Source organism: Gobio gobio (assembly GCF_949357685.1).
Source record: "Gobio gobio genome assembly, chromosome: 17".
NCBI classification, from domain to species: Eukaryota; Metazoa; Chordata; class Actinopteri; order Cypriniformes; family Gobionidae; genus Gobio; species Gobio gobio.
Window position 1 is genome coordinate 9909028 of NC_137110.1, and position 21915 is coordinate 9930942.

At 37.5% G+C, this 21915-nt stretch overlaps 1 protein-coding gene across 8 annotated transcripts; it reads right to left on the minus strand.

Annotated features, from left to right (window-relative positions):
• Window positions 1-225: 225 nt before the first annotated feature.
• On the minus strand, window positions 226-21067 carry pbrm1l (polybromo 1, like). 8 transcript variants are annotated; one of them, XM_079841390.1, is made up of 30 exons: window positions 20742-21067; window positions 20062-20210; window positions 19853-19950; window positions 16180-16327; window positions 15838-15990; window positions 15625-15741; window positions 15402-15470; window positions 15070-15168; window positions 14896-14981; window positions 14186-14277; window positions 13802-14009; window positions 13563-13704; window positions 13393-13475; window positions 12988-13267; window positions 12095-12200; window positions 11336-11999; window positions 10536-10747; window positions 10206-10400; window positions 9910-10067; window positions 9323-9565; window positions 9085-9230; window positions 8810-8967; window positions 8074-8257; window positions 7700-7907; window positions 5540-5738; window positions 5097-5177; window positions 4177-4335; window positions 3555-3613; window positions 3259-3463; window positions 226-1018 (listed from the first exon to the last, which is right to left on the minus strand). In XM_079841390.1, exons 2-30 carry the CDS (start codon window positions 20194-20196, stop codon window positions 855-857), a joined length of 4851 nt encoding a protein of 1616 aa, XP_079697516.1. In that variant the 5' UTR covers window positions 20197-20210; window positions 20742-21067; the 3' UTR covers window positions 226-854. The 8 variants fall into 8 exon arrangements, with proteins under 8 accessions (XP_079697516.1, XP_079697518.1, XP_079697517.1 ...); XM_079841392.1 differs by having other exon boundaries at window positions 20952-21051; XM_079841391.1 differs by having other exon boundaries at window positions 20664-20746.
• Between the last annotated feature and the right edge of the window lie 848 nt (window positions 21068-21915).

Below are 21915 nucleotides of genomic sequence, written 5' to 3' on the forward strand. Positions count from 1 at the left end.
ATCACGCCAGTCATTTGAGGGGCTCAAATTGTGAGAATTATAGTTAAAAAATAAATATGATTTGATTACTATATTACTTTACTATTCTGCTATGTAATTATTTGTATTCAAACATACATCAATATCTACATTTGCCGAGTTAGATATGTTTGTTTGGTGAGGCGGGCCTTGTTAGTGGTGGTGGGTGGAGGGGCTTGTAACTCTATCTTCTCACAAACATGTTTTGGACATGCTTGAAGTACACTTTATTCTTTTAAAATGCTGTTTATTGGTCAAATTTACCCAATTTTGTCATTTTATTGCAATAGTGTTTAATAAGCATTGCAGAACAAAGAATTTATCACAGGCCTTTTCATATGTACACAATGAAAAATAACAAATTACATGATCATTAAAATAAAGAGGAACTCAGCTTATTTTGCCTCTGTATAAAAAGAAAATATCCTTAGAAAATGCTACTGTGATCTTTTACAACGTTTGCCCATTTAAAGCCTTTGTATAGAGTGGTCACAGCCAGAGAACTTTGTGAGGATTGGTGATGCCATTGTTTGAGAAATATAAAAACATCATAAACGCAACCAGAATTCATCTAAAGTAACAGTCAAAGCGACACATTTCAAATCCATTTCAGTAGTTGCTTCATAAGTGACTTAATTCCAGTGCGTCATACGTACCTAAAGAGTTGGCTAAAACCTTTATTTTTTTCACACATGTGCACACAACTAGGAGATATAATTATTGCTGAAACAGTACATAATACTTTATCACATCTTGAGTCATGATAGGAAAGATTTGGTAAGAGAATAGTCTTGCATAAATTAAGAGTCCTGAGAATTGGCAGGTAAAACAAAAGTTTAAAGGTTGTACGCCTGTCGGATGTTGAGCGTGTCTTTCATCATCAGGTCTCGCAGTCTCCACAATGCGTCGGCCATCGTGGTGTGAGCGCCCTTGCTTTTCAGCCAGTGAGTAGGGAGGCGGCTCTCCTGCTCCCTGCTGAGCCGACAGTCTTTTCTTTGTGCTGAAGGAATGATAATCAGAAAGAATCAATCAAAGATGTTTTTGGCTTTAACATCACATAAGTCATTTATAAAAAACTTCTTAAGTCTGACAGTCAAAGAAAATTAATTTAAAGCTGCCTTGGAAGTATGACCAAAATAAGAAATTTCAAGTAAGAAACATGTCTGCCACTTTTGTTCTGACCAACTGAAAAAAAAGCATTACAATAAAGCTTATAGCTCAGCTCATATCACATCAAACCATGCAAATTAGTATTATACTTAGTTCCTAAATTGTTAAATATTAACCCTTGTGCATCTTTATGGAAATTTTTGGCTTTTTCAGTTTTGTTTTTGTGATAAATTTGCCTGGTGTGCATTTTTATTGGAATTTTCCTTTAAAAAAAAAATTTTTGCACTAGGTACACAAAATACTTCCTTTTAGCATCGTTTGAACAAAAATGTCCCCATTGAAACCCATTAAAACTGCAATTTTTAATCCCATTGCCATTTAACTATAAAATGATGCAATCTTTGTTAATAGACTTTCATTCTGTTGGCTTCAAAAGTTTTTTTTTTTTTTTAATGTACCAGACGGTTCCATTTATTCAGGTTTGGTGTATAAAGCAAATACTCCCTTTATTCCGGTTTTCTGCTTATGCATATTATAAAGCCAATTGGATAAATTATGCAGCTATAACTCTGTGGGTGAGTTAGTATGGATGACAGAGTGTGGTGTGTATGTATGTAATAAAAAAATTGTGTGTGTGTGCTTGTAATATTTGAGAGAAAAACTCACAAATCCAACCGCTGTGTGTATCACTGCAGTTTTGCTGGCATCTAATGGTGAAAAGTTGGCACTGCGCCCAAACAAAATCTTACTGAGAGCTAATTTTTTGAGATATCAACCTCAAATTTGGAACACAGCTTGTTTAGATTTACGGCTTTGAATTTCTAGCAGTTTTAGAATTCAACATGTTTCAAAAAATAAAATATTATTTATAAATAATTTTAATAAATTTAAACCTCTATAACTTTTTTTTTGGTTTCACTTTTTAAACTCTTTTGACTTCAACAATAAAATGCCAAGAGTCTTCTTTAAAATGAGATCAAACTTAAGTCTGTGCTCCCAAGATGAATTTATGACAGTTTTTCGACATGGACATTGTCGTCCTCTATGGACCTATGTGTAACTTTTATTAATTAATGCACAAGGGTTAAAAACATCAGCATTGCGTGACTACATGTATTTAGCGTGTATTAGCTTTACCTGTAGATTTCAATTTCTATACAGTCTAATCTTTTGCTTTTAACTACGCGTGAATCTCTAGTTGTCACTGATGATTGTTGAACTTTGGACCTTTCTGGATTACAATCCGCCATTAAAATGATAAATTTAATTAATTACAACTTCTGTGAGGAAAGACTATAAATGGTCCACCACCTGCAGAATCGTCACATGCAAGTCGGGACTCCTCCTTTATGTATACAGACCTGACGTAATGACGAAAAGATGAACGGCGCAATGCTTGAATTTCCCCACAGAAAGCTACCAGTACTACTCAAATTATAACATTATTACAAGCTTACCATTTGGCTAATCAGGCTAAGGTAGGGAGACAGTTTTGAACACTGGCTGGTTATGTACTTGCTCAAAAATTGATTTTGGATAATTTTTAACAACAAAAAAATAATGACTGAATTATGAATGGTTTTGATGCAAGACACCAACATTATATGAGAAAAAAAATGCTAAAAAAGGTAAAGAAAAAAGATCAAATTATTCATTAAAAAAATATTTTAAACAATTGCTTTACAATAACCATTCTTTGGCAAGGCAAAATTTATCATTTTCATTTTAACTTGATATGCAATACTAAAAAATCATATTTCACATAATGATTTTCTATTTTAAAATGTAATTTATTCCTGTTATAGCAAAGCTGAATTTTCAGCATCATTACTCCAGTCTTCAGTCTTACATGATCATTCTAATTTGCTGTGCAAGAAACGCTTGAAACAGTTGTGCTGTTTAATGTTTTCGTGTAAACTTATAAAAAGAAATTCAGGATTCTATGATAAATAGAACGTTTAAAAGAACAGCATTTCTTTGAAATGGGAATCGTTTGTAACATTATGAATGTCTGTACTGTCGTACTGTACATTTTATCAATTTAATGCATCCTGGCTGAATAAAACTATTATCCTTAAAAATAATTTTTTTAAATAAAACAACTCGAATTTCTATGCAAATAATTTTTACCCTTAAGGCTCTGGTCCCACTTGCTAATGGTGGAGGATTCAGCACTGAGGCCCTCGATGTACTTCAGATAAGCCTCTGAATGCAGAAGACGCTGGGGTTTTGGAGGTGGGGCGACAAACATTGGCGGGGTTGGATGCTGCTGGCCTGGTTGACCTGGACCTGGATATGGTGGTGGAGCTTGTTGTCCAGGCCCATATCCACCCATCTGAAAGGACAAAGAGAGAAGTAAAGACAGAGATTACAAACTGCATCTGCTTTAGTGTCACTAGTGAAAGCTGCATGAATATGTTCTTCACCTGCATGCCATAATGGTTTCCAGGACCAGGACTTCCGTTCATTCCTGGGCCCATCACACCTGAGAAGGAAACGGTCTTTAATAAAGGGCCAAATGCTGTAGGACTCCACAAAAGTTTACATTTTAACATCAATGAATAAGGTTGCAAATAATGTGCAGATTGAATTAATTATATTATATATTAATTATTAATATATAAATTCATATTGTTTGTATCGGTTACATTTTCCCCAAACAAATGGTGTTTCTTAAAACAAACTCAAATGGAGGTGGGATATCTCATGTAAAAATTAAATTAAGAAAATGTGGAGAAATTGAGGGTGGGGGAAAATTAGCATGTTAGTGGTGTTGTGTGATTATTCCCACCCTATGAATTAGATATAACTAAAATTAGATCATGCAGAAATACAGATATTATCTAGTGATACAAAGCATTTCTTCATTCACTGAAACAATGTACAAAAATTGGCTCCATTTCAAAACAAATAGCTCCCACGTTTTTTGGAAAAAAGCCATGAGTTCAAACCAAGAAAAAACACGGATTTCCTATTTTTTCAATTTGGATTGGAGCTGGTCAGAAGATCTTCAAGTGGGATTTTCTGACTAATCAGGGTGCTTCTTACCCGGATGGGGCATACCAGGGTACCCGGCCATGCCTGGCAGAAGGAAGTGGTGGGAAGGCAGCTGGGGCACCCCCATAGGATGAGGTGGTGTGCCACCCATGCCCATCATGCCCTCAGAAGGACACTGCATGTAGGGTGGGCCATAATTTCCCATCATGCCTTGGGTGAGGAGGAGATAGCACAAAAAGATCCATGCATTGATGACATGCAGCCGACTAAAGTCATGCAACTACAATATATAACGGTCATATCAATGTCAAGTGTGAATATTTAACCCCCGGTTTCACAGACAAGGCTTAAGCCTAGTCCCAGACTAATATGCATGTTTGAGCGGTTTTAACTGAAAGTAACTTGCACTGGCATATCTTAAAATATGTCAGTGCCATTGTTTTGTCTCAAGATGCACACCAGTAAAGTTTTTTTCTAAGTCACGTTTATAAAAGCTACTTAAATATCCTAATTGAACTAAAGCCTAATGCTTAATCTAAGCCCTGTCTGTAAAACCAGGCCTAAATGTGGTTAATTCAGGCATGTAAAAAGAGCTCTAAATGTTTACTGGTTAATAAAAAAAGGTTGTCATGCAAAAAGATAAAAAAAGTGGCAATACTCAAAAACACAAGACAAGACAAAAATAAATGCAAGCTTGCATACAAACAAAAGACATTTAATAAAATGAACTGAATCGGAACTAATGGGGCACATTGTTGGTATGGGAAAGAGTGTGACATGATTGATGAGTTGAGGTATTAGATGGTTCAAATGGATGAGAATTGTTGGAGGGTGCCCGGATGCTGCATCTGTCTCTTTCAGCAAGGGCGGGGGAGATTTGGCGTTACCTGGCACAGGTGGCATGGCCTGGTTTAGCATTCCCATAGCGCTTGGGGGAGGTACCACCCCGATCATTGTGCTGACTGGGGTACCTGCTCTTGGGGAAGCTGCCTGCTGCTGCTGCTGATGGACCCTCTCCCGTTCCTGCTGCTCTACCAGTTTGGCTGCCCGTTCTGGAAAAACATTTATAATTGAATTACAGATTCTTCTGTATGCATAAATGTTGCCATACAGATATAGTCAGCAAACCATTATGCATTGTGCATGGACTAGCAAAAATATCCTGAGTTACTCATTCATTTATACGGGGAAAATTAAAGGTCCAACTGCAGGCTATTTTTAAGAAAGTAAAATAATCATATTTAAAATCTGCAAAGAAATGTCCAATTTTGAGACAATCAAAAATCAAAAGCATCTTTTATTGCGACTGAATTGGTTGTAAGTCTTGTAAAAATGTTTTGCTTTATTTGAGTATGACTCAATAATTATCTGAATAAAAATTAGTAACTATAGTAACAACGGACTAGAGCTATACCTTCATATTCCACCTTCTTAGAAGCTTCCAGGTTCCTCCATTCTGTGCCCACCAGTCGGCTCAGCTCTCCAAAGGAGAAATCAGGGTGACGAGCCTTTATAATGGACCTTACTTCACTGCTAAACAAGATGTAGCCACTCATGTTGATCTTGCGCTTGGCTCCTTCCTTTTTGGACATACCCTTTATCTTTGGCGTGGACTGTGCACAGCAAACAGGGGTGTAAAGAAAACAACAGCTACTGTTAAAAATTAAAATAGTGTGCTATGGGGAATAAAAGTTCAGCCTGATCTGCTTAGTTAGATTTTGAAGAATGGTAAGAGATAAATAACTACCAGAAAAAAGACAACAAAATCAAAACATCTACAGTATAAACGAACATTGATTCATATTTATCATACAAGAGCTGCAAGTAATTTTCTCTTTGCCTTTTGTTGTTTGATTCACATTATTGGCTCAATCGTCACCAGGTTTATTAGATGCTGCCCCTTTAAGACGCAGATCTAATATCATTCTCCCATTAATTTCTCCCAACTATTTACGCCCATTTAAGCTAAACTGTGTTTAAGTGAATACTCTCCAAGCCTGTCATTTTGAGATATAGGCTATTTTTTGTGTATTTGACGGTTTAGTCGCGCAAACGAAGCACATGTGCAAATCGGTCCGTTTCGCAGCGTACGTACACACACACACACACACACACACACACCCCCGCCTTGAACTTGGAAACAGCGTCTATTGCGCGGATTATTGTGCTTTTCATTTTCATCAAACATGTTCTGCAATTTAGCCAAAGTGGAGAGTGCATTTGACAACAATCACAGATTGTGCTGAATCTGACGTTAAATGCATGTTTGTTGGGGAGAAATGACAGCGCGCGCTGAAGGGAAGGAAGTTGTGCTAGACGATGCGTGAGCATAGTTTATAATAGTTTTACCTCATATCTTCTTTTTATAATACTTGGAAGCGAAAATAAAATAAGATTAATATCACAGCCCTGTGATATTGTGTAAGTGTAAGCAAACTACATTTTTGTTTAGTTCTCTGGCCATCGTCAATCTCTCTCTCTTGTACAGTGAATGTGATATTACTGATCATGTGAAGATTTTGCATTGGCGCTGAAAATCCAGCGGCGCAATACATTGTAGGGGAAACACTGAAATATATCCTTCTCAGTACGAGTTATGAAGGAAGAGAAGAGCATCGACAGTTGATCATAATTCTTCCTGAGTGCAGCTTTTCCTGCATCATTTGGAACTGTGATAAGTTTTCCCCTCAGTATTTTTTAGCGTTATCGCATTCATGATTAATGTTTGCTTGCTGTCGTCTGCTGTGCGCATTTTTTATATAGCCTATCATAATGATAAAATTAAAATACTATTTAAAATTAAATATTATATTATATTATATATAGCCTGTGTGTGTGTATGCATGTATTATGCATGCACAGTAGTTTCTTTCTCACGCATGCTCTTTCGGTCACAACACAGCAAGCAGGCAAAGCACACGGCACGCAAACTATATATAGCCGATTTAGTCTTTCTTAGTTACAAACACGACCCGAACCCAAGGCTGATCATTAAACATTAGCCCGAACCCTACCTGACACCTGCACGTTTTTCGGAACCCGCCGGGCTTGGGTCGGGTAGCAGACCTCTAATTAGTGTTACCTGTAAATTCCAATTTCTGTACAGTCTAATCTTTTGCTTTTGACTACGGGTGAATCTCCAGTTGTCACTGATTGTCATTTGGACCTTTCTGTAATACAATCCACCATCAAAATGATAAGTTTAATTATTCCAGCTGCTGTGAGAAAAGACTATAAATGATCCGCCACCAACAGCATCCTTGCATGATATAACCTACTAGCCGAGACTCTATGTATACAGACGTGACATAATTGACACAAAAACGAACGGCGCCTTGCTTGCATTTCCCCACAGAAAGCTACCAGTACCACTCAAATTATAACACATTATTACAAACGTACCATTTGGCTAATCAGGCTACGGTAGGGAGACAGTTTTGAACACTGGCTGGTAATGTACTTGCTCAAAAATTGATTTTGGATCATTTTTAACCATAAAAAAGTTACGGACAACAGCTTTAATTATTTTCATATTTGTATAATAAAAAGAAGATTTCTAGGGAGTATGGGGTACCTGTGGGGGTGTATAAGGCATATCCATGTCACTTGTTGTGGATGCCTGACTGGGTGGCATTGACGGCGTCGCTACTGCTTCATCGTCATCTTCATCCAGGTCATCCATATCTTCATCCAGATCCTCCATGTCTGCAAACTTAGCCTCTAGCTCCTCAATCTTCTTATCCAGCAGGGGAGATGGCACCTTCTGAGGCACGATGGGTTTCCTGAAAATTATTTAAAGGAAGTTAGTGGTTAAACCCAATCAATTATTTTTACCAACAGCAACAAGACATACTTAGAGCACTCTTAAATAATCTCTTCATATTCAATAAACACACTCTGGCTGTGTGACACTTCCCTAAAAAATAAAGGTAGGAAAGTAAAATGCACCTAAAGTAGAAGACCTCGTCATCAACCACTTTGGCTGAGATGGAGAAACGTTTAAGTGCTTTAAACTTCTTCATCTGCTTTTCACTCTCAATGTAGCGACTCTCAAACAGGAGCACGTCTTCCTCTGGACATTCAGTTGGCCTACAGGACAGGAAGTCCTTAAAAGAAGAGACCACACATTTCCCTGTAAAAAAAAAAAAACAATGATTTAAAACTTTGTCTATAGTAAGTTTTCAAATAGAGAATTTTAAGAGAAAAGGTAGAGAACTGGAGAAGGGAACAGAGGAATTAAAATGAAAATGTTCAAGCACTTAATCAGCTGTATAAATCCTATTTGTGTGCAAGCACACTCTTGTAAGTGTCAACATGATAAATTTGCTACTGGAACTGCTATAATTTATTTCACTTGGCTGATTTTTGTTCTTTTCTCAAGCCAAGTGATCCCGCACTGATTCAATTATGCGTTCAGGGTTCTGAGGTGGTTAGTCTTATACCATAAAATCACTGCAGACATCCACAAGAAGTAGCTCTTAATTGTATTTCCAGAGTCTTTGTGAAATGAAAACATTCTGATCCCAGAGGCACCAGAATGTGACAAGTACGGTTGGAAAAATTTCTTCATCACAGCTTGAACACCAACAGTTTGGTGGGCTATGGGTTCTGGATGGACAGCAATCTGATATAAAACTAGGATTCTATTACAATTAGAATAAATTCATTCACATGGTGCCCATACCCAAGATGCAGGTCATAGGACAGGTCTCCTCCAGGTTGCTGAGGAACACCTCACGTTTGTAGAACATCTTTGTTGGCTCATGTTCCGTTTCCTCAGGGTGAATGAAGATGGGTCCAAAAAAGAATGCTGCTCCATCCCGCAGCCACATTTTCTCAATCCTGTCCGTGAAAACCATAACAACTCAGTCTATTGCTGTAGACTTACATTGCTGTTAAAGCTTCTTGGTTAATAAGTACTTTAAGTAATTTGGGTAAAATAAGCATGATTTTGCCCACCTGCCAACTCGTGGTCGCACCAGCCCATGGGAGCGTATGTAGAGACAGTCACCCACTTTAAGCCACATGTCATTATAGTGGAGCTGTTCAAAGTACTGACAACCCGCCTCCCCATTGGCCACTTCAACTGGAACGTCTTCTCGTTCCTGTGGAAAGTAAATTAAAAAATAAGTTACATGCTAAATTCAAATTAAATAAGAATCAAATGAGAACTGTACTCAAAATCAATCCTTCATACCTTCTCGATGAAGCCACCACTCTCTGCATCAGGAAGATCAGCCACTTTGTCTTTTGCACTGACAAACATGGATGCAACTCTGACTACAGGTAAAGGAACCTCCCGAGAGACTAGGCTGACAGAGTTTGGTGGCATTGACCATATCTTGATCTTCTTAAAGGTTTTGGTCCTGGCAGTGTAGCGGGATTCACAGACATAGACGTCTTCAGGTTTAAAGCCTTCTGGTTGCAGCTTAAAATACTCCTAATAAAATAAAAATTACACATTCAAGAGACTTAAATGCAACATACATCAATAGCTTGTGAACCTCTTATGGTTTATGGGTGCATTTTGTGAACCTCTTGGTAGATTAAGCCAGGATTTGGACTTAGTTCAATAAGGACATTTAAGTAGCTTTTATAAACATACCTTAGAAAAAAACATTACAGGTGTGTATCTTGAGACAAAACAATGGCACTGACATATTTTAAGATATACCAGTGCAAGTTGCTTTCAATTAACATACATTTTAGTCTGGGCTAGGCTTAAGTCTTGTCTGTGATACTGGGGATAGACTTATTAATTAATTATTGGCTTATGTTACTCACCTTCACAAATAACACAACACATTTCCCCAAGATCTTGCTGAAAGGCACACGGTTGTAATAGTCGCTCTTGAACACCTCCTTTTCCAGGAACTTACGAGTGGCCAGATGAAAAGTTTCTCCTGGACGATAAAACCAACATCCATACATCCACTGCTCACCTGCAGAAAACAAACATCCAATTGTTAATGCAAAAAAAAGGGATGATTTAACAGACATATATAATTATGTGTTTGACACCAAATGGAGGTGATATACCAATAAAAAAAGCAATAGAGATAGGAGCAATAAAGACACACCGGCTTCATCCTTCCAGAGTTTCTCAATGCAGACAATGTGGGGCTGCAAATTCGCTTCTGAAGGCTGAACATATACACAGTCTCCCACGCTGTAGGTGTTGTTCTCAAAACTGCAGTCCTGACTGTATGAGCTTTGAGGACCTGACGGCCACTGGCTTCCTGCAGGACCCTCTACTTTGTCCTCTTCTGGAAGTGCTAAAAATCATAAAAGCAAAGTAAACATTAGTACACTACTATATTAGAGAGTCATTTCAGCAGCAAGACTTTAAAGAGTATCCTAGGGTGTTACATGCATAACTTAAAAAAAAAGCTAGAAGCAATTTTGGAAACCTTTTTTGTCTTCCTCCCGTTTCAGTTGATCTTCCTCAATTTCTTGGGGCAGTTTCTCTCGCTTCTCTTGATCTATGTCCGAATGCAGATGTTTGGATGTGTAGCTCAGTGCTGGGGTAAGCAAGAGTTCGCCATTCTTGCATAGCTCGTCACGGATCTTCACAAAGAAATATTGCAACTCCACAGAATCCTCAAAGATCTCAGAATCGGTCCTGAAAACACAAAATAGCTGTTATGAATTCTCAGATTACCTTTTCTACGTTCTATTCATATTGACTCTACCATTAAACTTCACTTCGTTAGACGTAAATGGAGCTCAAAGGAATTATTCATGAAGATTTTCTCATGTACTCAAACATATCTTTTTTCCATGGAACATGCATAGAGTAATTTAGCAGAATGTCCAGGCAACCGTTTTCCAAATTTTGAAAATTAATGAAAAAGCACCATAAACATCTCATAAAGAATGTCAATGATTTACTGCTAAATTGAGGAGTGATGTTTCAGAAACATACAACTGAAGGGAAGATTTTTACCAAACACAAAGCTAGCCATCACATGGCTTCAAAAACTTGGCACATAGCACATATCATATACAGTCATATGGAGCCTTTAATTATATTTTCACGTTTTTTTTTTTGGTCTATTTTTAAAGCCCCATTCCTGTCAATTTTATAGAAAGCAGCATATTTTGAATTCCACAGAGAAAGAGACATTACCATAATTTGGGACTGAATGAATCAGGACAGATTTGTTTCTTTAATGACGACAAGAAAAGCTTCACACTCTTCACTGCTTACCTGTTGAGACGTCTTGCTTTCTCCAGCACCTCAAACACATGCTCCTGGAACACGTCCAGTCTCCTGTAGCGGCCGCGGTCAACATTATTCCGAATAATCTCTAAAGTGAGGGGTGGGTCTTCCGGGTTAGCGGGGTCAATGGCGGGCACTTCCGCCAAAGAGTCGCTATAGCAGCGTCCCTCGTCATCCTGGTGCCCCATCATTGAAACAAAGAGGTTACGGATGAGCTCACGCACGAGAGAGGCAACCGACAATCCACCCAGTCCACCATCATCTCCATCCTCTTCATCCTCAATTCGTCTACGGGCTTCCAGAAAGGCTCGATGGAGCAGCAGCGCATCACGGTATATTAGAGACTCAGGCTCATTGTAGGTGCAGGCGTTGTTGAACATAAGGATGAAATCTTCTGCCAGTGAGTCGACGTCTTGGTAGCGCCCCTGTACCATGTAGCTACGTATACGTTCCATGTCAATGGGACGTTTAATGGCAGCATAATAGTCAGGCAGCTCAGAACGTGATGGCAGACGCAGGAAAACGGTGCTGAGACGTCGACCGCGGTTGTCAGTGAAATTGCGCACGGCTTCGTAGATATCAGTAAGCTTCTGCTGGAGTGGTGTGGTCTGTGTACGAGCCTTTTTAGGGGAGGCTGCAACTCCACTACGGCCTAAAAAAAAAGAGAAGTACTTCGTAAAAAATGTGTTAAATCTAAGATTTATGTCTCCATTCGTTAAGGTGTCAAATAGTTGCCAAAAGACATACGAAGCTTGAGTTTGGGAGAGCCAACGTCATCTTCCTCCGGGGCAGGGCCAAGCTCTTTCTGTTTATCCTTAAAAATCTTCTCCAATACATTTGCATCATTATAAACCTGCGGGTAAAAAAAAAAACTGTAATGACAAAGATAAACTTCAAATTATTAGGTCTATTACATTTTAGGATTATATTTGGGTTTGAACCCATATGAGTAAATAATGACAATATTATTTTTGGGATTAACTTCCTTTTGGATTTAACACCTCCATACGTCTCATTCTTATCACAGACGTACTTGCGAGAGATAAAAATGAGCCCTTGATGCAATGCCATATATAATTTGGAGTAGGTAAGACTTTTAAAAAAAGTTTTTGAAAGAACTCTCTTCTGCTCACCAAGGCTGTATTTATTTGATCAAAAATACAGTAAAAACAGAAATATTGTGAAATATTATTAGAATTTCAAATTAAATTCAATTAAAATATAATTTATTAATGTTTTGGAAAAGCTGAATTTTCAGCTACATTACTCCAGTCTTCAGTGTCACGTGATCCTTCAGAAAGCATTGTAATACGCTGATTTGGTGCTCAAGAAACATTTATCATCATCATTGTTAAAAACGCTTGTGCTGCTGAATATTTTTCTGGAAACTGTACAGAATTTACTAATGAATAGAAAGTTCACAAGAACGGAATTTATTCTAAATAGATTTTTTGTACATTAAAAATGTCTCTAACTTTTGATCAATTTAATGCATTCTTGTTGTATAATAGTATTAATTGCCTTCATAAAAAAAATGTACTGACCCCAAACTTTTGTATTTTTAAACTTTGTATTTTAACTTTGAAGTTGATATAACAAAGTTGAATAGCATTCAGTTTGAGTAAAGTCATAATGCCCACCTGAGATCCCTCCTCATTATAGTGGCGGGCATTGCGAAACAAAAGCTTCATGTCATCCATAAGTGCATCCTCATTGTTATAACGCTCAGTGCGGATATTGTTCTCGATGGTACGCAGGTCTATTGGATCTTGGATGATCTGGTAGTAGTCTGGGTAGTCCTTCTTAGAGGGCTTCACCATGAAGAGGTCACAGAGGCGCCGTCCAGTGCCTGTCTCACGTGCCTCGGTCACTGAAGAATAAAGCGTCTTCATTCGGTTTTTCTTGGTATTCTTCTTGTGGCTGTTAGGATCAGATTATGGCAGCAAAAAGAAAAGAATGTTAAAAGGATTTTTCATTGCTGATTGCAAGTCATCAAAATCAAAACTTGATAAAAAATAATGCAAGTGATGAATAAATAAAATCACCTTTTCCTTTTACCACTTCCTACATCGGAATTTGCAGTAGAGACATCTCCTTCATCGTCATCTCGATGCTCTCTTTTCTTTTGCTAGAACACAAATTCCACCCAAATAATTAACCCTCAGTTAGCTCATTAGTTTATGGAACAAAAGTGTAGTTATCAAAGCGGACTGACCTGAATTATTTGCTGTAACCTCTGAGCACGTTTGTATATGGTGGAGTTGGGCATATTGTAGCGTTTAGCGTTCTCAAACATGAGTGCAAGGTCAGCCTCAATCTGCTCGACTCCATCATAATCTCCATTCTTCATTTTATCCCTATAAGAAATGTAAAACATGGGAAAAGTGTGTAATCTTGACTTTTTTTAACCTTTAAGATTCAAATAAACAGATATACCATGTGTGTTATCCACACCTGATCTGTTGTAGGGAGATGGGGTTTTTGATCTGAAGGTAGTAGTCTGGGTATTCCTTTCTCGTGGGCAGTTGGAGGAACGGTTCGACGAGAAGCTTTCCCTGAACGCTACGTGCTCCTCGCACTGACTGGTACAACTGGAGGATTGGGTCACCTGCACTCAGACCACAATCAGCCTCCGTTTCTCCAGTGTCAAAACGCACCGTGCCTGAGAAAGAGTATAAGGACAGACAAAGGTACTTTAAAGAACAATCTTTCAGACGTATTCAGTTGCAGACCTTGACCATGTATTTTTTCATAAGTAGAGTTGGCAGGCTCTCTCAAACAGATTGCTATAGAGTAATCGTAGAAAACGGATGTCAAAGGGGAACTATAGATATGTACCTGTGAGAATGGAGTCTTCATCACTTTCAGATCCAGCCTGAAGAGACATAGTGATGGCAGACAGGCGGTCACCCTGAGCAGACCTCCGGTTTCTAGCAAAACATACAAAATGTGTTACAGACTAAAACAGGGGTTTTCAAACTTTATGATGCCAAGGACCCCCAAATATGATGAACCTTTATGGGGGACCCCCTACCTAAAATCCATCTATATATTTTTATGTATGAAAAAACATTGTAAACTGTTAGATAAATAGTAAGTATGACATTATAAATACACATTGCACACTTAATGTTGGATGTATAAACCTGAAGAAGAATATTTTCAAGAAAAAATTATTTGTATAAGCAACTTTAACATAAATGTATGCAAGCAGTTTACGTACTACGTTAAAAATACTGCCTTACAACCCCAGTGAGCATGATACAGGGGACTATAATAAGAAAACTCACTAGAAAGATATAAAACAAACATACAATTCTGGAAAATATGTATACAGCAAGAAAGGAGAGAACATTTTAGAAATGAAACAGTTAGAATGTTTGGTAGACTTTATCAATTTTTGCTTTGTCTTTTTATTCTCATAAATTTTCTGGGGACCCCTTAGAACCTTCTGGAGGAACCCTGGGGGTCCCCGGACCCCAGTTTGAAAACCCCTGGACTAAAAGATGCCTCTTCAAAGCAACCAGTTTTACGAAAATAGGACATACCTGATACGAAGGCTGGTTTTAGTGGGTTCAGCCTGTTCAATCTCAGTCTTTCTCTGGGAAAATACCTTCTTAATTGTGTTTGCATCCTTTAGAAAGATAAAAATTATTTTGTTGTATAAAAAATAGCTTAATGCATGTGATGGAGAGACAACAAGGGTACACAAGAACACAAACCTTGAAAACTTGTGACCCTGGCTCATTGTAGGTTTTGGCATTTTTCGCCAAAAGATCAACGTCCTTGGCCATGGCACTGATGGATTTGTAATGTCCCGCCTAAAACAGAACAAAACATTACTATTATAAAGATACCAATATGTTATAATAATTATTATACAAAGTCTCTAAGATTTGCTGCATATTACTAAATATTATACAATTATGACAGATATATTACATCAACAGCCTCTGACGGTAATGTCATGGTTTAAATTATTATAACAACAATATGCAGCACAGCACATTTCTATTGCTATAGTGCGCTAGTATGCTTTCAAAGCCTCACATACCTGTATCCTTTGAGCCACAGAGCGCAGATCTATTGGTTCTTTTATTACAGCATAGTAGTCTGGATAATGCTGGAAATGAAAGTAATGGGCAAAAGAAGAAAATTATCAATTAAAGTAAACTACATTTCACACCAAAGTGTAACCCAAGTCAGTTTTAATTAAAGTTATAAACTAGTCTAGCATGCTTATCCACACCAAGTGAGTGCACAAACTTGGGTCTTACCAATTTGGAAGGAAGTTTTTGGAAAAGTTCACTAACAAGCCTCCCTGAGGAATCAGTGCATGACACAATTGCCTCCAAGAGCTGTTCCAGTATGGCTTTTAGATAGCTTGGAGGTCTCTGATGAGCAAAGTCGCACAGAGGGGAAAGAAATGATATCAGTTTGGATGTGCACAGAAATCAAACAAACAGGAAAAATCTGTAAATTGTCTTTACCTCCTCCTCCATGGAGGCACTTGGGTTCTCCACATCATCCCCTTCCTCGTCATCATCGGCATCCTCTCCTTCCCCTCCCTGTAGCAGGTCATTCTTGGTGGACAGGAAGACATTCAAAAGCCTAGAGGCAGCTCTATACTCTGCACTGTCAGCCTGTTGTAAGAGACCCACAGGTACATATATTAGCATTTCTAAGTTGACGGTGGCTGTTATGCTGAACAGTTTTGCGTGTGGAATGCATCCATGGCTAATCGGCAGTCTAAAACAATGGACAGACTGCGTTGATTCATGTGTCAGAAACTTCAATGTTAAACGCACTTAAATATGTAAATGAAAACTCACCTGATAGTATGCTTTGGCATTATTAATAAGCAGGTGAAAGTCAGCTGTGAACTGCTCTACATCCTGGTACTCTTCTGCCCTGAGCTTCTGCTGTATCTTCATCATGTCCATGGGCTGACTCACCACTTCGTAATAGTCCGGCTGATTCCTAAAACAAGAAAAAGAGCAAGAGAGGTTGAGGCGCACGTTAGTGTCTATTGCATGCATTAAACTCAGTATGATTAATATCACATTGTAAAATTCATTTTTTAAAAGAATGAAACAGAATGAAGAAGTGTGATTACTACTTAAACTTTTGTTCCAGCTTGTATGGCTATGTTCATGGAGAGAGTGAGATTCAGTTATTCAAAAATATAACTAAAGATGTTAAAGATCCATTTTTTTCTAAAAACCTTAAGACTAAATTTGGATTCACTTAGTAAAAGTATAAACAGAATAAAACAGTCCAGCAAAATATATTTAATGGACAGTGGATTCTGACAAGATGAACACTTTGGGGAATTTTCTCCTGATACTTGATGCCTTTTTCTGCAAGTTTTAAATGTGTTTTGATTTTTAGATTTTTTAATTGTAAAGTTTTAGTAACTTTGTTGTGTGTTTTTTATGTCATCTATCAGTACATTTTATTTTTAATACTTTAGTACATTAAAAATCAGTACTTTTACTCCAGTAATATTGAAAAGGAGTACTTAAAGGGTTAGTTCACCCAAAAATTTTAATTATGTAATTAATTACTCGCCCTCATGTTGTTCCAAACCTGTAAGTTGTTCGTTCATCTTCAGAACACAAATTAAGATATTTTGCAATAATATTTTTTGATGAAATCCGAGAGCTCGCTGACCCCTCATAGACAGCAATTTAATTATCACTTCCAAGGCCCAGTGCCAGTCCTCCTACGCAGTTTACGTTGTAAATACGTTTTCGAGTTCTATGGCAAAACAGCGGCTCACCATGGGCTAGCTCCTGTGTCAGCATCTCACATATACGTTGTGGTGCTCATGTGAACAGCATCGGCCAAAAGGGTTGGGTACCGGTGCCCATATAACCGGTATGTACCGGACAGAATCTGAACGCAGATTTCGGTGCCACTTAAATTCAAACTTGCTTTCGAGCTTTGGCTGGTGCCGAGCCAGAGACAGACACGCTCAGCGCTTGACACATATCACAACAATTCAGTGTTTTCAACCACATAATGTTCATTTTAGGTTTCAGACATTTAAATGCTTATAAGTAAGCTACTAGCACACACAAACTGATGTCTATGGAAACGGCAAAAACAATCCTTTAAGACAGTTATAACTTGACTACATGTTTTATTCATATCAGACACACATTATATAGTAACTATATAGTTTACTCTATTCTTCTCCCAGTCCACCGGTCACTTACTTTCATGTATTTCGTGAGACGTGAATGAATTTACGCGATGTAAATCCGACAGATCCGATTCGCTGAGGCGCAAACTAACATGGTGCAGCCCATCGCGCAGTATAGATCAACTAACACACATTCACTCACACATATTTGAAAATCAGAATATCAAATAGTTCATGACATAGTTGGCAAGTTTGTGAATATTCTGAATAAAAAAGAAAAAAAGAAATAAACCCGATACAGCTGAGCTGTCATACAGCGCTATTGCGGCTGCTGTGTGTCATGTGAGAAGCATGATGCGTCGTCATGGAAACAATAAGGCGGTTCTAAAATATTTAGCCAGAGAAAATGGTCATATTTCTGCAAAATAAAGCTGAAGCCGGAAGCTGGTTTGTAGCAGACCAAGAATACAGACTACTGCTGTTATTACTGTAACTGTTATTTAGTGTTAAATAAAAAAATCAATAAAAAGCCATTCTTTAATCTCTTCCACCTTGTTTTGAGGCTCTTTTTTTTTTTTAAGTATTGGTTCAGGCACCGGTACCGTTTTAAAAGTATCGGTTTGGCACCGGTATCGAAAAAAACCCAAACGATACCCAACCCTATCGGCCAATGGTGAGCCGCCATTCTGCCGCAGAACTCGAAAGCGCGTCACTGTATTTACAACGTAAACTGCGTAGGAGACTGGCACAGACAAGACGAAATTGTTGAATAAAGTCATTATTTGTGTTTGGTTTTTTTTTGCACAAAAAGTATTTTCGACGCTTCATAAAATTAAGCTTGAACCGCTGTAGTCACATGGACTATTTTAACAATGTCTTCCCTACCTCTCTGGACCTTGAAAGTGGTGCAGGGCTCGACATTAACGCTTAATGTTAATGTCATGTGAAAAACAATTTTACTTGCCCGACGGACAAGTATCCTGGTTAAAACGTCAAAACAAAAAAATAACTAGGGAATCACCAAAGTGCAATAATGATTCTGCATTCAATTAGTGTAAGTGGTGATCGATAGTGGATAATAATATAAAACGAACTGACAAGGTTGTGCTGTTGAGGCTCGCGCAGCCTCTCGAGGAGAAAATCGAAAACAAATGAGCGCCGCTCATACAAAGAAACTCAGTTAACATACATGGTTAAAATTGTGTAGTTTCTATATTTAACATATGATACAGTTAAGCAACAAAACACTAACAAGAGTGCTATTTTCCTGAATACCATCACGACTGAAAATGACACTGATTTCATAAGCCAGTTCCATAAACAATTCATTAACATTAAGTCACTTACATTTTAGAAGCAATATGGACTGTTTTTGTTCTATTTCAGCAGCGAAAATAGTTCCAAACAAATATCACAGGAGAACCGTAACGCATCTCACAGCAACAGTGTGTCTTAGTGAATGATTCAGCGTAATGAATCGACTCAATGACTCGCTCATTAAGACGGTCACCTGCTGCCACCTACTGGTGGTTTAGTTTCATCTTTCCAACATTTCGTATTTGTATATTCAAAAATATTTAAAATAATCTCAACATTATTTAATGCAGTTGTAATTTTTCAGTGTAAATGATTTAATTTGATTGGTAACAGCCATATATAGTGTCATATAGTGTCTTATTTTAATTTATAGATCAAATTTAAGAATATAAAAGGAAAGCTGAAGCATAGCCTATATTTAATAAGATTATGGAAAAATGCCCTTTATAAAAAGGTACAAATATGACAAATATGCATATTTAAATATGTCAAAGCTGATTAAACACTGGTGAGAATATTGCTTCAGTATAGATTATATTTACAAAAAAAATTCGGACAAGCAAATGTTTTACTCGGACAAGTGAATGAAAGATTTACTTGTCCAAAGGACAAGCGTGTGAACCGGCTTAATGTCGAGCCCTGGTGGTGATTACATTGCTGTCTATGAGGGGTCCGAAAGCTCTCGGATTTCATCAAAAAAATTCTTAATGTGTGTTCTGAAGATGAACGAAGGTCTTACAATTAATGACAGAATTAAAATTGAGGTGAACTAACCTTTTAATACTTTTACTGGAGTAATATTTTTAAACAGAGTATCTGTAAGAACTTGATTTGTGTACTTTGTCCACCACTGATTTCAAGTAACGAAAATATTGGTCTGGTTTATGTTGACTATAATAACCCTAAAGGGAATCAGATTCTGTTTTATGACTTTACGCCAACTAAAAAAAAAAGAGGGTAAAATAGTTATATTAAACAAGTAGGTGTGTCCAGACATTTGACTGGCTGAGTGCATTCAAAGACAAGGAATATACTTGTACCTCCTCTTTGGTACACGAACAAAGAGCTCGCAGATCTGTCTGCCTTGGTCGTCTTTGTAATCTCTGACAGTGTTGTACAATTCATGGCACACAGCAATCTAGGGATAGACAGGATAAAGTCAAAGTCAAAAACCTGACAAGATCAGTGTTGTGATTTAAGCTGTGCGCCAAAGCAAGCAGTTTAAATATACTAAATGCCATGTACGCACTTGATCAACAGAAGGAGCAGTGGAAGCTCTCCTCCTCTTCCATCCACTGACTGGGGTGGATGAGGTGGCATCATCAAAGTCTCCTCCGCTGGCACTGCTGGAGGGAGAGGTGGCTCGTCTTCTCTTGGAGCCCATTGGAAAATCGGTACCTGTCGATGACCCAAACATCCTTTAGACACCGGGTTTCCACCAATTGACTAATAAATGTCCATCCCTGATGGAAATCTTCAATTTTGTTGAGATGATATCCATTTGTATGTCAGGCACAAATTCTTAGTATCTATACATTTGTATGGATATACTTTTTAGTGAACAAATGTCAACAGCAATTGTGACAACTGTGAATTGCTCAAAGAGAACGGAATATTTTAGAGTAAAACATAATTAGGAAGTCTTTAAAGATGTTAATATGTGCCACTGTATTTCTAAAATAATCAACTGTATATTTTATAGATCATCACAAATTATTTCCCCATACAGAATGATGTTTACAATGTCTATACGAGCTACTAGTCATAAACAAACTACAGTTGACCAGCTTAAGGGAGGACAAAGGAAGGTTTGGGTATTAATTCATCACCCATATATGCATTCTTTCATACCAGGTTTGAAGTCCGCCTATAACGGAAGCTACAATGCTATGAACTATTATATCTACAGTGTTGTGTGGAATAGCATACTTAGCCGCGTGCTAATCTTCCGGTAAACAATCCCTAAACGCCAACAGCCAATCGACGCTCCGTGTTTCAGTCAAACAAAAGAGCGGTCTCGAGGTGTACTCTCGTACTCACTCAATTCCCAGAAAAGCGCACTTCGGTTTCTTATATTAATCTTGCCGAGGTTAACAAATGTATTCGGGAACACACGGCTTTAGAAATACGCTGACCTACCCGTATTAAAACCGCGACTTTATTGGCGAAGTTAGGAATTATCCTTCAGTAGCAACACAACTGTTAGCCAGCAACTAGGATAGCTAACAAAGTCCCGCCTCCTTCGTCATACGAAACCGGAAGTGATTTTAAGAAGCCCCTCCTCACTTCCGAAAATGTAAAATAATTTAAATATTGAATATTTACTCACTAAAATTAAAACGGCATTCGAGATAAGATTAGTATTTGTAGCTTATTTCATGTTTTCTTTTATATTATTATTTTATCCAGAATGTATTATTTTCTTCCAAAATTACACAAAATCAATCTTAGCTTACATAGCCAGTGCTTATGTTTTTTTAAAGATGACAAAGATTACAATGGCCAAATAGTGATAAAGCTGATTAAAGAACAATCTATTAAGAATGGCAGATATATAATAAATAATAATAATGAAAAATACATATTTGACAGTATAAAGAAAAAAACTGGAGGCTTTCGAATTCAAATAAATATAATTGAATTAACATAATTACATTTAGTGTCATTTTTAATTAATTGATTACTTTCAAGGAATCTTTAGAAAAACTGTAACAAGATTCTGCATTCTAAAAAAATAATATATATTGGAAATGTATCCTTTTTTTCGTGCTTATTTAGGCCACAAACTGAATCTGCTAGGTCTACTTAATAACTGAATTAATTGTTTAAAAAGATGTATCACACTAACTTAAAAGGATATAAATGTGCAAATGCAAGATTTAAAAAGTTAAAAGTGGAAAAAGATAACACAAATGTACGTACTTTTGGGCGGACCCAACAGGCGTTTTCATCCTCATCTACTTATAAAACTTATAAGGTTTTTTTTTTTTAATCGAATGGCACTCGGGAAGAGTATCATAGTGTCCGGATTGTATCATTATATTGTCATATGAAAGACGCCTCCTCCAGTCGCTATTTGACGTCAGGGAAGATCCCGCTACTA

What these genes read in the sequence shown, in the direction of transcription:
- pbrm1l (XM_079841388.1), bottom strand. Translation starts at nt 20,196, where the DNA reads ATGGGCTCCAAGAGAAGACGAGCCACCTCTCCCTCCAGCAGTGCCAGC. An exon ending in ATAATGAGGAGGGATCTCAG is followed by an intron (nt 12,201 to 12,987) that starts GTGGGCATTATG and finishes TTTTACCCGCAG; the next exon opens with GTTTATAATGATGCAAATGT. An exon ending in GTGCGACCACGAGTTGGCAG is followed by an intron (nt 8,968 to 9,084) that starts GTGGGCAAAATC and finishes TTTCACGGACAG; the next exon opens with GATTGAGAAAATGTGGCTGC.